Below are 16,431 nucleotides of genomic sequence, written 5' to 3' on the forward strand. Positions count from 1 at the left end.
AATATTGACTTCTGATCTCATAAATATAGCAATGCAAGTACCTAAATCAGATTCGTGTTGGTATTGATTATCATAAATTTGAATGCCAGCTGTCATTGGATGTTGATGGTGGTGAACCCCATTGAAGAAGTTGTGTATTTCATGGATCCGCTAAAGAGGCGACTCATCACCGGTGAATGGAGAACTATTGTGGACAAGTAAGTGCAGCTAGCTTGATGGGTTTTTTGTTGGTATTATGTACAAAACGGTTTAGTCCTCTTTTTTTTGGAGATATCGATTCTCAATTTATAAGTTGTTAGTTTCATCATAATTTTGTGTATTGTGTTGTTGTTGAAGCTCCATCTAAATATTCAATGCACAAAAACATAGGAAAGACCGAAAGACAGTTCAATGGAAAAACTGTGCAGTATGTGTTCCCCATCTAGTTAACTATTTATATTTGCATTTTTCCAGTTCAGGCAAGGCTTATTAGGTACTGAAAATATTTATTTCTTTCAGGGCATTCCGGAGCACATGGGTGATAAGACTTGTGGATATTGGATTATGCATTACATGAGGGATATAGTGGAGGATAAAAACCAAGAGTGGAGTGCTAAGGTAATCAGTAACTAATATATCTATTGTACTAGTGATTTATTGGATTAATCCATTGTGATGCATAACTAAGCTTCTGTCCTTACAGTGGGAAAGAAAAGCAAATCACTATTACACAATGGAGAATGTTGATCTGTACGGGCAGAGTGGGCAAAGTTTGTTATGAAGTTCAAAGATAACTAGTGCATGTGTAGGTTAATTAGTAGTTGAAGATATGTAGCATCAACTTTTGGACATGCATAGTTGATATATATATAGGCCAAATTTTGATTGCAGTACTGCTAGCTATTTTGCTATGTTGTTTAGTTGGTTGCCCACATTGTGTAGTGCTTCTGGTTTATTAGCAAGAAGTATTGCATGCATATATTTTACTGGCTACCCAGATTAGTAGATATGGGCCATTTAGAACTGATGCTGATGATTAGGTTTGTGTACATGAGACAATGGTGGATTAATGGAAATTGCAATATGATTTTGGATGTGGATTTTATGATTTCAGGAATAGCCAATTTTAATTTCCAGAATGCATGCATACCAATTGTACAGGGGACTACTAAAATGTGTCATCACAAACTGCAAGCTACAACAAAAGCACACCAAAACGTGTGGTTGCAGCTGCATAGACACAACACAAAAACCAATAAGAAGTCTATTGTCTTTTTGACAATGGGACAACAGAAAATTGTAGTCTGAAAGGCAAAACAACAACATAAGTTAGTTGAAAGTATTGGCTAAAGTGTATAACAACAACAAATAAGTGTGATTGGATGTGATTACAGACAATATAAAACATATACTATTAGTGGTCCTTTTTATATTCAGACCACAAATATTTGTCGTCTAAATAATCTCAAACGACAGTAAATTGTCGTCGTAATGAGACTGACATAACAGAAAGAATATGATATCTATTGTCTAAACCATTTCCCAACATCACATATGTATAATTTCAAAACCTTTCACACAACACTTAAATGTCATACAAACCTACCCATAAACGACACTTAATTGTCCTCTGATGGTCTTTACGACCACATATAATTATCGTTTAAAGTAAATTAGCACAACCTTTAATTGTTGTTGTATGAGATAAGACACTACATACGAGGTTTCATATTTCTTATTTAAGGGCATTCAGACCACACAAATAAGTCTTGCAAATATGCTTCACACAATAGCATTTAAAAAATACTGTGGTTGTTTTGTCTATCAGACAATACAAAACTGTTGTTTGAATGCTTTTAAAGATACAGATCACAATGTTCCCAAAATGAAAAACTCATCAGACAACACAAGATTTTTATTTTTTTATGTCGTCTGATTTTTCAGACGACAGAACACTTCTGTCGTCTGATACCCCCAAGAGACGACACCGTACTAGACGACACATTTTTGTTCGTTCAGACGACAGAACAGTTCTGTCGTCTGAAGGCCTTTTTGGCATAGTGAAAATATATATAGTATCTTTAACACATCTACAGAAACTACGAAGGCCCCCGAGAGCCGGTGCTGCCTCAGGCAGCAGCCCTTAGGGCCGGCCTTGATTCAGGGGTAAAACAATCAAAGCCCAGCGTCAGGGGCAAATCGTCAAATCACTTAGGCCGATATAGTGCTTATAGAGTATTAACGTTAAGAACCGGATACTCTAGTTAACTAGAGAGAGAGAGAGAGAGAGAGAGAGAGAGAAGTATAGTGGTTCATTTCCCACTTTAGGGGAGAATACGTCAACTTTAATGGGCCTTGCGGCCCAAGTAGATTACAAATATTGTAATGGGATACTTATCTAAGTGGGAGAAGGTCCATTTTATAAATAAGGGAGCCTCCTTCTTTCACTTGCTTTCCAATGTGGGATGAAAAAGAACCATTCTAGTCTAGAAATACATATTATATATGAAGCATCTTGGCAAGGCCAGGAGGGAGGCCTCTCGGCGAAGTCTTGGCCGCCTTCGAATACTACAGGGTAGCTTGGATGTTGGTCTACATGATCTATGTCATGGTTGGGTCCCATCATGACTTGTGGGCTCACTAAAAGGGTGTTATATATTTATACTTGATGACAGTTATGCAACATAGTTATGCTATAGGTATCTACACAGAGTATAATTTGGGTGAACCAATTGAGTAATGGACTCTTTAATTTATAGTCCAAGTTTGTGAAAGATTTTTCCTTTTATCCCTACTGAATATACTATGTCTAATTACAAACAATTTGTATTAGTTTACGGAATTTCTATAATTTTTTATATTTTAGTGTAATGATAGACAAAAGAACAAAAATTACATAATTACTGTAGACACAACTTAGAAGAAATTTAGAAATTTATATGGGATAGGGAAACTAAAGTAAAGAGGAATGATTTTGTCTCTAACAAGTTCTATTACTGTAGTACCGTACTCAACTTGAAGACCTATGATCCATTCATCTTGAGCTAAAGAATGCTCTTTGACTGTAGCTTCGTATCTGTAAGTTGCATTCCACACTACTACAAAAACTGCATCACACAACAGTGGAAATCTGTTGTGTGATATGGACCATGTCTGTCGTCTATCTCGATGTTGTGTGATGAGCACACTCATACAATGGTGAAACACCGTTGTGTGAATATCATAGACACAATGCACTGCTTAAAACCGTTGCACCAATTCTGATGAGCACATTCAATTGTTGTGTCGATGTAGTCAGACAACAGAAGTAAGTAGGGACCGTTGTTGGTTAACTTCTCACACAATAGAAAAATGACACTCAGACAATGAAAGTAATACTATATTGTTGTTGGTTAACTTATCATACAACAGAAAAATATGGAACCTGTTGTGTGAGTACTAATGAGACAACAAAATTTTATAGGGACCATTGTGTGATTTAGCATTGGGCAACTGATACCTATTTGTTCTGTTGTGTAAGTACTAATGAGACAACAAAATTTTATAGGCATCATTGTGTGATTTAACATTGGACAACTACTATATATTTGTTCTGTTGTGTGAGTATTAATGAGACGACAAAATTTTACAAGTACCGTTGTGTGATTAAAATTGATTTGTTGTGTGATACGATATATACGTATTCATACTACGTAATATAATTGATTGTTATTTGATTATTTACCTGAAATATTTGCACAAAAATAATGCACAATATAAGATTTATGTAAAAGTAAATTGGAATTGGGATTGGTCTCCTCATTTCATTTCATAGTCCCTTTATATAGGGATAGAATTACAATAGAAATATCAATTACATTAATGATACTAAATGCTGATTGATCAGTAATTGCGCTGATTGATGGTAATCACTGATTCCTTGATTCCTTCTCCGTCAGTCGCTTTGACGAAGGCACATAATGTGTTTTTCCTTTAACACTCCCCCTTGTGCCAAGTCAAAGACGAAATGGTGCATGAGTTGTTGCCTCACTAAAAACCTTGCCAAGTAACAATAAAAACCATGTGGGACAAAAAATACACCTTGGTCGAAGGAAAAGAGCACAACGCACCATTTACATTTGAGTATGACATGTGTGTGTTAGACTCCCCCTGACGTCTACACCTCCCCCTGATACTTATATTAATCAAGGGAGCTTGGAAAGTCTTCGTATTCCTATACTTTTCACATGTTTCTCAAATGTGTCCTTAGGCAATGATTTGGTGAACAAATCTGCCACATTCTCCTCAGACCTTACTTGATTCACTTGAATCTTGAGGAGGATCTGTTGTTGTTGATTGTAGAAAAACTTTGGCAATATGTGTTTTGTATTATCACCCTTGATATATCCTAGCTTCATATGTTCGATGCAAGCTGCATTATCTTCATAAATGCAAGTAGGCTCTTCAGTGGTAGAACTCAAACCACTAGTCCCTCAAATATGTGTGATGATAGCTCTTAACCATACACACTCACGAACTGCCCCATGTGGAGCAATGATCTCTAAGTGGTTCGAGGTGGTAGCCACAAGAGTTTGCTTGGTTGATCTCCAAGATATCGCCGTGTTCCCAATGGTAAATACATAACCAGTTTGAGAACGATCTTTATGTGGGTCAGAGAGGTACCCAGTATCAGCAAAACCAACCAAAATGTTATTTGGCATTTTAGTGTAGTGATTGGCGCTTTCGCCATCAACATTTCCTTTAGGGATTACAGTTCCATCTGCGGTCCCTCTTGTCTCTCTGTAGGGAAAGAACAGTCCCAAGTCAATGGTTTCTTTTACGTATCGTAAAATGTTCTTGATACCATTCTAGTGACGTTGCGTTGGCGCTGAGCTAAATCTAGCTAACAAGTTCACTGAGAATGCAATGTCTGGTCAAGTACATTGGGCTAAGTACAATAATGCGCCTAGTGCACATAGATAGGGAATTTCAGCTCCCAACACCTCTTCGTCATCTACTTTTGGACGAAATGGATCTTTCCTTGCATCCAAACTTTGACCGATCATGGGAGTGCTAGCAGGATATGCTTTGTCCATGTTATATCGCCTGACTTTTAGACATATACAGACTAGTGGATTAATATTCCACAAACTCGGTGTTCTAGTTCAAGGCCTAGACAGAATCGAGTTTTCCCAAGATCCTTCATCTCAAATTCAGATTTCAAGTAGCTCGCGGTTTCTCTTATTTCATCAAGAGTACCTGTTATGTTCATATCATCGACATATACTGCTACAATTGCAAATTCGGAACTTGTTTTGTTTATGAATACGCAGGGGCATAATTCATCGTTCTTATATCCCGTCCCAATCAAGTAGTCACTTAGACGGGTATTCCACGTCCGCCTGGATTGTTTTAATCCATAAAGTGAGCGTTTCAAACTAGTTGCAAACGCACTCTGTGGTTTAGAGTCACTTGACTTGGGTAATGTAAGGCCATCAGGCACTTTCATATATATTTCTGAATCTAGATCCCCATAGAGATATCCAGTAAGCACATCCATGAGCTGCATTTCCTGTTCTTCTGAAACTACCAAGCAACTAAGTAGCGGAATGTTATAACGTCCATTACGGGAGAGTATGTCTCCTTGTAGTCAATTCCAGGGCGTTGTGAGAAACCTTGCGCCACAAGGCGAGCCTTGTACCTCAGGACTTCATTCTTCTCATTACGCTTTCTGACAAAGACTCATTTATGTCCTACAGGCTTTACACTTGGTAGGGTTAGCACTACCTGACCAAATACCTGTCTCTTTGTCAGAGAATCTAATTCTACCTAGATTGATTCTTTCCATTTAGGCCAATCTGCTCTTTGTTGACATTTTGCAACAGAGCATGGTTCGATACCATCGTGCTCTATGATTCCTTGAGCAATAGTATATATCATCAATGTGTATGGAAGATCTTTCTATCAACTCATATGCACTCTCATAATCCTCTGAGATTTCTTTGTTCTCTGGAATCATTTTTAACATCGGAGCGTCCTCCAGTATTGATTCATGGACATAACTATAATCAGAGACAATCTCATGAAAGGGATTCTATACATTGATGATTGGTTTGTGCCTTACTCACCCTCTTCTTCCTTGGGTGAGTGTCAATCGAACCAAGTGACCTCCCCCTCTTCCTTGGGGAGCCACGGCCTCAACCACACCTCCACTAAGTGCGGTTGCAGTGCCTCTATCTGCGACACCGTGCCCCTTGTTGGGGACTTCTAACCTTGCAAGCACATTTGCAGCTGGTATATGTGATCTCGTCACTTTTGTGATATCAGTAAACGCATCAGGCATCGAATCTGCTACATTCTGAAGATCGATTATTCTTTTCACTTCACTTTCACTTTGTGAAGTGCGGGGATCAAAATGAGACAGAGTGGGAACAAACCACGACAATTCCTGTCGTTCCCTTGGAAAATCCTTTTTTCTATCTCCCCCTAATGACGGGAAGACTGTCTCATCAAAGTGACAGTCCGCAAATTTAGCGGTAAAGAGATCGCCTGTCAAGGTTTCCAAATAGCAGATAATTGTTGGGGATTCGTATCCAACATAAATACTTAATCATCTCTGAGGACCCATTTTGGTGCGCTGTGGGGGCGCAATAGGCACATATACTGCTCAACCAAATATGCGTAAGTGTGAAATGTCAGGCTCATATCCAGTTACCAATTGGTATGCAGAAAATGGTTAGCTAGCTGTGGGTCTGAAATGAATAAGTAAAGCTGCGTGCAATATTGCATAACCCCAGGTAGATATAGGCAGGTTGGTGCGCATAACCAATGCCCTAGCCACCATCTGTAGCCTTTTGATGGTGGCTTCTGCGAGACCGTTTTGTGTATGCATATGGGGTATAGGATGCTCTACATCGATCCCAATAGGCATGTAATATTCATCAAATGCTTTTGATGTAAACTCTCCAGCGTTATCAAGCCTTATAGACTTGATAGGGTTATCAGGGTGGTGAGACCTTAGATGTATAATCTGTGCTAGGAGTTTTGCAGCATTTCTTGTGGACAATAAAGCGACATGTGACCAGTGTGTCGAAGTATCCACCAGAACCATAAAGTACTTAAAATGGTCCGCATTCTGGATGGATAGGTCCACAGATATCTCCTTATATCCTTTATAAGAATGGAATGTTTTATTTTATATCTTTAGCATAGGAAGGTCTCGATCCTGTTTTTGCTAAAGAGCAGGCTTTGCAAAACGAGTGATGTGCCTTTGAAATAGTCAATGAGGCATAATGGGAGAGTGGTAGTGCTTCTGGTACTTCAGAAGGCAATGACTGCATTTGAGCAGTACTAGAACCGACACCGTGCAGTGTGAAGGATTTTTGTCCCATTTTATTTTTCACTCGAAAGAAGGGATGTCCATATGAGTTCGTTAAAATACGGGTCATCATGTCACGACCGGGGTGCCCTAGGCGGTCATGCCAAAGCCTGTATGAGTCAGTGTCCCACATTTCACTGTTGGTGACAGTATAGGATTCAATGATCCAAATCGTAGTGAGGTACAGTCCACTAGATTGACTCATAAGTTTCTCTAAAATGCGTTTCCTTCCACATTCATTAGAGGTAATATAAATGTATTCAGTTCCATTCTCACAATGTGTTTTTCCATGATAACAGTTGGCACGAATATCTTTGAAACTTAACAAGGTTCGATTAGCTCTTGGTGCATACAGAGCGTCTTTGACTTTAAATATATCTCAGATTCTTTAGAGTATTTCTATTTTAGTAGAATAATAATCTTTTCATTCTAATAATAATTTTTTCTCTAGATGTATTGCTTTACATCTTTATATTGCAATTTCAAACCATGTAAATATGTGTAGTAAATAAATTTGAATAAATTCAGTGCTTGAGAATAAAATTCAAAATTTATTAATGAGCCAACGATAATCAAATCAAGGTCTTGTTCTAATTCATCAAACCATTATTGTAATAAACTTTAAGACCAAGCAAGCAATAGTCTAATTAAAAATGAGGCATTATGTCTTCACATCTGTCTTTGGAAAATAAATAAAGCAGATCAGTCAAGATTGAGAGCATCCATTGACTTAGCAAGTTCCTCTTTGCCATTGAAGTCTGCAATTGTAAGGTTGACATCTAGGTCATGACCTCCTTCTTCCATATAGTGAGCCTCTTGTTCTTTAGACTCTCTATACCTCTTGTAATTGGCTGCTACTCTGTTGTTTGCTTGGCAGTTCTTGTACCCACTACACCAATTTTGTTATCAGACAACACTTTTTGCACAACGAAAAAAAAAATGTGTTGTGTGATGAAGAAAAGTGAATCACACAACATGTTTAGTAAACTTACGTTGTATAAGGTGGTTAAAATTATGAAGTTTTTGTTTAGAAGGTCATTGCACAACGGTTACAAGAATAATCTGTTGTCTGAATCATAAAAAAAAAATAGCGGCAGATTTCCCTCCCAGATCGACTCAAATTTGGCTCCAAATTGGTACTACATAGCACAACAGTATAGTTATATCTGTTGTATGAAAGTACCATGCAAAACATGATACAACGGTTTTTGACTTTTTGTTGTGTGATGAAGTGGGAAATATTTGAATGTGCCTTTATTTGGCCCAAAATGGCACTCGAGCCCCCCAAAAACCTCCAAGTTTTGATTGAAATATATAGCACCAAATTGATAATCAGACAACCAAATGAGTTGTTTCCGTTGTGTAAATGAGCATTGGCTAGCATGTTACTTTGGTTGCATATTATAGCGGGAACTTTTCCCTCTTTGGAACCTTAGCTGAGATTTAATTTGTTCACAATCAGACAACAAAACTTCGTGTTTATGTTGTCTGATTTATAAAGCAAAAATTAAAAGCCCGCGCACCTTTGACAACTTAATTAGCTAGCTAGGTTTATTGGATTTACTCTCACTTTGTCAAAACAGCCGTTTCCTCTCGTCGAGTAGCTCTCTTCTCAACTTCATCAAAAACCATCACTCTCTCATCAAAACACCATGGCTCTCTCATGAAAACACCATCTGTCATCAAAACATGCACATGCATCTCGATTAGATCTATCTCTCAGAAGCCATGCCAACCCATTCCCTCTCTCATCTCCCCTCAGATGCAAACCAAATAGGAAGCCGCTTGGAGTTTTGATTCTAAGCAAAATCACCACGAAGCAGTGACCTTGTTGTTCTTGCGCAGCCTACTTGAAACCACTGAGCAGATCTCTCTCTCTCTCTTTCTCTTTTCTATCCGTCACTCGCTATTAATGGTGCTCCGGCCACGAACCCGTCTATAGTGAGCAGTTTGACGGCGAATCCTACCAGACTTAACCTCCACTGTGATCTGTCGAAGCTTGTGGGTTCAGGTAAGATTCCAATTCCACCTCTCGAATATGGGTCATCTAAATTCATGTAATTCATGCTTATTTTCATTAGTTATGTGATTGTATTGAACTAAGAAAGCAAAAACAAGCATGCCCACAAAGAAAAAAAAATGATGTAGTTACTGTGATTGTGTGAGTGGTTTCCCACGAATTCTCCTTCTCTAGACTTGGTCTGTTCGCCTCATTCTACCATGTTTGGATTTCCTGATTTTGATTTTAGGGTTTTTTGGGGATTTTTTTTCAACGGAAAAGACTGTTGCTTTAGGAAATTGGATAACTGATTTGTCAAATGGAGATAAGGTTTTTGACATGTAAATTGCTCAAGTAATGTCGTAACAAATAGCAACTCTGTTTGATTAGAGTCCAGGGAACAAAATAGTATTTGATTGGTTCAGACTTACAATCTAGATTATCTAAATTGGTGGTGAGTTGATGGTGTTAGTGTTTGGAATATGATTTGATCTTTTCATGATATTGTTAGACCCCAGAAAGTGAATTTAGTTTAGGCTTAGTAGATTCAGTGTTCTTTTCGCATTTGCCTTGATTGAAGATGTATATTCTGTGCAGTAAAGTGATTGTAACTTCATGGAAAAATAGAGGGTTCGGTTACAATATTGAAAGTGTAGAGTATCATGGTGACTTTCAGTTTCCATTGGCTTGTATTGCTTGAATGTTGAATGTGAATCTTACTTTCCAAACCGAAAATGTGGTGATTTTTCTTCAATTAGTATTCCATAAGTCAAGGACAGCATTTCAAAACAGGCCTAATTGTTTTTTTGTGTACAAATATCGTTTTGAAGTTTGGATATATTTGTTTTTCACCTCAGGTATGATAGTGTACGAAAAGCAAGTTGTGAATATGCACTTTAAAAACATGTATCTATTTGGTTGGAACTAGTTTTCTGAGCTTTTCTTTTTTCAGTTTCTTCTTGTTGGGACAGGGAAGAATGAGTTTTATTGGCTTGCAATGAATTTTTTCATGCTAATCTTGCTTATAGAAAGTGATGTGATTATTACTAACGGGAGGAAATAATGTGGTAAAAGCTAGTTTTTAGGGAAGAAGGGAGTCCTATGATATATGTGCTTAAGACCTTTCTTCCTACAATCATATGAAGAGTCTTATCCCTCTTGGGAATTGATAGGGTGGAAGAGGAGAATGTCAAAAGACTCAAATACCAACAGAAGGCTAAAAAAAAATGAAATTAAGTGAATGGTTGTTTTATGCATGCATTCAAGTGCTAGTTAGTTACCCCACATTTTGACTCTACAAATGTTTCACTGCTGTTATGTGTTTATCATCTACTGTTGTGAAAGATGCATGAGGATAGTGTGATCATGTGATGCAGTGTTGAACATGATGCAAATTTGTTTTAGCTTGTCGAGACATAATTAGATTACTAAACTTAGAAGACATAAAAGATGTAGAACTGTCATCCGGTTACCAAGAGTGGTCTCATAGACTATACATCGAAACTGTTTCAGTCTAGGGTCAATGTTGTTGCTTTTGAAAGTTCAATATTGTGACTTCAAATGTTAAATTTGAACCACTTAAACTCTACTCCCTCCCAAGGCTGTTAGGGAACTTGACTGAAAGTATTTTCAAAGTCCTCATTTAAAGAAACTACGGCTTAGCAACACTACTAATATCTAGAATTGCCAGCATTTAACAAAACATGTTGTACAAGCTTCCAAATCCTGCAGATTCTAGTCTTTATTCAAGAATGCCAATAGGTTACAAAAAAACTATGGCCTTTGGCGCTGGTAGTTTTATTGAACAAATTTCATTTAGGTCTTGTCTAGTCATGCATTATGGAAGCTAGGAGTTGTTGACCTTTCTTCCTAAATCTGATGGCCTTGTTTATTATTCTCAGCAGCCGCACAATTAAGGCATATATATCTGGTGGAGTTGGAAGAAGCTGTAGAGTGAGTTGGACTCGTGCACTGAGCTTCACTGCTATTGTTCGTATTCATTGCTGGAGCTGGATTGGTGAGTACTGTGAGCTTCACTGTTGAATTTGTGGACTGCTATTAAATTTGTTTTGAAGCTTTAATTTGTTGAAATCTATTGTTCTATGCTTAATATATATCATGGTATCATTGGATTTGTTCAGGTGAAATGTGTAGGACTGGTTTGGTTCATATATACTACATCTGCAGTTAATGTTCTTATTGGAGAATTGTTTGGATGTTGTTTTAGCATAGCTTTTCCCAATGGAGAATATGATATGTGTTTGTTCATGAACCTCCTTTAATTTTTTTTTTTTTTTTTTTGCATTTTTGTTTTTGGATTTGCTTAGCCTAAATGTGTATCGATTTGTTTTTCTTCATATATTGTGGCATACTATTCTGTCTTGTTATTGGATTTTCTTACCCTAAATGTATATCGATTTGTTTTTCTATATATATTATGCTATTCTGTTGTCCTTGTTATTGAATTTGCTTAGCCTGAATATGTGTCGATATTTTTTTTTCTCATTGCCTGATATTGGAGCATGTATATATGTAAATAAACTGCTGTCGGTGATTAAGAGTACCAGAGTTTGAATTGGTAGAGTTTATGGAACTTAGTGAATGCATGCAGGATATGTGATTGGGGTTTTGTTGCTCGATGATGTAGTTTTGGTTTGTGGTTTTTGTTTAATGTAGATGGATAGGTCATGGGTGCATGCTGATAGGAGATCTCATGAATATAAGTTAGGGGTGGCAGAGTTTTGTCAGTTTGCTTTGGGAAATGCTAGAGACCCTAACCGTATTTGTTGTCCTTGCACAAAGTGTGCAAATGTGAAAGATTTTTCTGCACAAGTGATAAAGGATCACTTGTTTGTAAATGGGATTGACACAGATTATGTGAAATGGACAGAACATGGGGAGGTTGTAGTGGAGTCGGGATCATATAAGGATAGTGAAAGTCTTGAATCAGAGCCAATTGAATCTGACTCTGTACAGGGTAACATGAGGGCAGATTATGAAGTAGAATTAGATAGTGATGTGGAGTTGGAAGGTGATGAGGATGAGGAGCTTTCGAGTGAGTGTAATGAATTCAAGAAATTTGTTGACGATGCCAACAAACCCTTGTACCCTGGTTGCAATAGGCACACCAAGATGAATGTGCTTGTGAGGCTTTACAACTTGAAAGCCAAGCATGGGATGAGTGATTCGGCTTACTCGGACTGGTTGATTGCCTTTGCTGAGTATCTGCCGGAAGGAAACGAGATACCTTCCTCTGTGTACGAAGCAAAGAAGAGTTTGAGTGCATTAGGAATGGATTACACCAAAATACATGCATGCCCTAATGACTGTATTCTGTACAGAAAACAATATGCCGATGACACTATTTGTCCTACATGTGGTACATCTAGGTGGAAAAAATGCAAAAACAAGAAAGAAAGAGAGGGAGTCCCTGCAAAAGTGTTATGGTATTTCCCTCCTATTCCTAGGTTCAAAAGAATGTTTCAATCAACTGAAACATCAAAGGCCTTAACTTGGCATGCCACCGAGAGAAACAAGGATGGCTTAATTCGCCATCCTGCAGATTCTGCGGCTTGGAAGTTGGTAGATGAAAAATGGGCAGATTTTGGTAATGAGCCACGAAACCTACGACTTGCATTGTCAACGGATGGGTTCAATCCCTTTAGCTCCTTAAGCAGCAAGTATAGTTGTTGGCCCGTTATTTTGGTAACCTATAATCTACCTCCATGGTTGGTAATGAAGAGGAAACACATGATGCTTACCTTATTGATATCGGGCCCTAAACAACCAGGAAACGACATCGATGTTTACCTTGAACCATTAATAGATGACTTAAAGCTGCTATGGGAAGGGGTGAATGGAGTTTACGATGCCATCAAAAATGAAACTTTTACTCTTAGGGCTCTACTATTCTGGACAATCAATGATTTTCCAGCGTATGGTAACCTTTCAGGGAGTATAGTGAAAGGCTACAATGCATGTCCGATTTGCCTTGATAAAACAAAACCTACAAGGCTAGTTCACGGGGGAAAGATGGCCTACACCATTCATCGGCGATTTTTAGGAAGACACCATCCTTACCGAAAGCTAAGGGCTGCTTTCAATAACCAGCCAGAACATGTAGCAGCTCCAGTGCCATTGACTGGAGAAGAATTGTTGAGCAGGGTGGAGGCTGAAGTTCCACATTGGCCGTTTGGAAAAAAAAAACCTGCTCCTGCTTATAGGGGGGCTAAGGATGAAACTAGGCCATGTTGGAAGAAGAAGTCGATATTCTTTGAGCTTGAATATTGGAAGTATCTCCCTGTTAGGCACTGCCTTGATGTCATGCACATTGAAAAAAATGTGTGTGATAGTCTAATAGGGACGTTGTTGAACATTCCAGGAAAAACCAAAGACGGTTTGAAAACTCGTTTGGACTTGGCGGAAATGGGTATAAGATGTGGATTGCACCCAAATGTAGATGGTCCGAAAAAGAAGCGCTTGCCATTGGCAAGCTGGAACCTAACATTAGATGAAAAAAGATGTATGTGTGGATCATTTCATGGCATGAAGGTTCCTGAAAACTACTCTTCAAACATTTCAAACCTTGTTTCAATGGATGATTTGAGGCTGATTGGACTTAAATCCCATGATTGTCATGCGTTAATGCAACAGCTGCTCCCAATTGCTATCCGAGGGGTGTTGGAAAAACCGGTCAGGGTTGCAGTAATCAGGCTTGGCCTTTTTTTTAATGAAATTTGCAGCAAGACTATAGATGCTTCAAGGCTTCCCAAAATCCAAAGTGATCTGGTCGAAACTTTGTGTGAGCTTGAGAAGTACTTTCCGCCATCTTTCTTTGACATAATGATTCATTTAACAGTCCACTTGGTTAGAGAAGTTGCGCTATGTGGACCGGTTTGCTTCCGATGGATGTATCCTTTCGAAAGATATATGAAGGTCTGCAAGGGCTATGTTAGGAATAAAACGCATCCGGAAGGGTGCATTGCTGAGTGTTACATAGCTGAAGAGGCGCTTGAGTTTTTAGGTGAACTTTTCTTTGATGATAGGACTGTTGGCATCCCAAAAGAAAACATCACAGCTGACAAGCCTACCTCTGGTGCAACTGTTGAGTCTGTTTATGGCAAAGAATTTCAGCAAGCTCATCTCTGCGTGCTTCAAAACACTGAAGAATTTAGAAGCTACTTTTTGTAAGTTGATCACTATCTATGTTTTTTACAGTTTTGCTTATTTTCTTGTTCTAATGCTTATACACTAATACTTAATAAATATTTGTGTAGGGAACACACGAAACAGTTGAAGAGGGAGTTCCCCAAGTACAAAAAGAATAAAAAGTGGTTGGTGGACAAACAAAACATGACTTTTGCTCAGTGGGTGAAGGAGAGGGTAAGTAGTTTCCATTTAATGTAACTGTAATTTATAGACTGATAAAGCTTTTAATAATCCAGAACACAGTTGGTATAATGTTTTATTTTATTTTGCAGGTTGAATCAAAGGTTGCTGAACCAGGTTGTGATGTCCCTGAGATTGTGAGGTGGCTAGCAGATCAACCAAGCCATGAAGTCCCGAAGTTTAGTGGTTACCGAATAGGGGGAGTGCAATATAACACTAAGGTGCGCGATGATCTTAGGTCAACACAAAGCAGTGGGGTTTATTTGGTTGCTAAGACTCCTCAAGTAGCTAGTGCTAAGGATAAAAACCCTATTACTGAAGACATGAGCTTCTATGGGGTGATTACCGAAATATGGGAGCTTGACTATGGTCATTTTAGGGTTCCTATTTTTAAGTGTGATTGGGTAGAGAATGAGAAGGGTGTTAGAGAAGATGATCTTGGGTTCACTTTAGTTAATTTAAATAGGAAAGGTTATCTAAATGACTGTTTTGTTTTGGGAAAAAGTGTGGAGCAAATATTTTATGTTGAAGACCCTGTAGATCGTAGGTGGGCAGTTGTGGTGAGAGATCCAAAAAGAGATTACATTGATTCTGTTCAGGAGGATGATGTTGGGGACACCATTCTTTCCCACCCCCCCATCGCAACTACAATGCCAGCTATTCAGTCACATGATAACTCTCAAGATGAGGAGCCAATGGGTTATAGGCGTGCAGGGAATGAGGATATAGTAGTTGAGGGAGAGTAGTTCATATAGTCGTATTGATGTAATTTATAATTGTCATGCCTAAAGGATACTTGGCTCACTAAATATGTTTTTAATGTTGGTTATTTTCTGTTTACATGATTGTACCAAGTGTTAAGTGTTTGTTATTTTAAATACTCTTATTTTTGCTTGGATATGTGTTAAGTGTTTGTTTATTTAATTACTGTTATTTTCTGCATTAATATTTGTAGTAATATATGTTAAAGTGTCTGTTATTTTAAACATTAGCAGATTTGTTTACTAATATGCAGCTTATATGTTTGTTATACAAGTTACTCATATATGTGGATTTGATGTACTAATGGGGCTAACATTTGTGTAGATAATGGCTGCATCACAATCTGCTAGTGTATCAAAGAAGAGAAAGTCGAAAGAAAATCGTTCGAAGCCTAAGAAGACTAAGTCTTTGAAGTCACCGACATCATCATCATTTTCCGATGGATCTCATTCAAAAAAGGGAAAGTCAAAAAAGAAAGAACTTGAATCAACTGGGGGCCTAAAGTTGCTGAAGCGGCATGCGGTGACTATGTCACGCATTACAAACCGCAAGAGTCGTAAATGCAAGAAGGTTGTTTTATTTAACAGAAAAGGGACCCCTTGTGGGAAGGTGGCTAAGCAAATGCAAAGCTACATTGGTGTGTTGGCAAGAAGGAAGGTACCGGTAATAAGGGAAAATTGGAAAGCCGTAACTCTTGAAGAGAAGAACAAAATCTGGCAACGTGTTCAGGTGATTAAGTTCCTTATCTATTTTGTTTAGTATTGAAGGTGTAGTTAGTTAGGTTGGTATGATAGTGTTCATTGTTTTCATTTTTCAGTAGTTTCTGAACTTGAACTGATAGTTAGCAATGAAATGTGCACAGATTCCATTTTTGATTGGTCCTGAGCATAAAAAATTGGTTTTGGAATCTGCTGCAAGAAAGTGGAGGCAATTCAAGTGTCTACTT

The 16,431-nt window shown here is 38.1% G+C and overlaps 1 protein-coding gene across 1 annotated transcript; it reads left to right on the plus strand.

Annotated features, from left to right (window-relative positions):
• The first annotated feature begins 513 nt into the window (after positions 1 to 513).
• Positions 514 to 15,469, plus strand: LOC121052832. Its single transcript, XM_040518721.1, has 4 exons — positions 514 to 597; positions 12,012 to 14,521; positions 14,612 to 14,717; positions 14,816 to 15,469. The coding sequence occupies exons 1-4, from the start codon at positions 514 to 516 to the stop codon at positions 15,467 to 15,469; spliced, it is 3,354 nt and encodes a 1,117-aa protein (XP_040374655.1).
• Positions 15,470 to 16,431: the final 962 nt, after the last annotated feature.

This window comes from Rosa chinensis, chromosome 4 (assembly GCF_002994745.2).
Source record: "Rosa chinensis cultivar Old Blush chromosome 4, RchiOBHm-V2, whole genome shotgun sequence".
NCBI classification, from domain to species: domain Eukaryota; kingdom Viridiplantae; phylum Streptophyta; class Magnoliopsida; order Rosales; family Rosaceae; genus Rosa; species Rosa chinensis.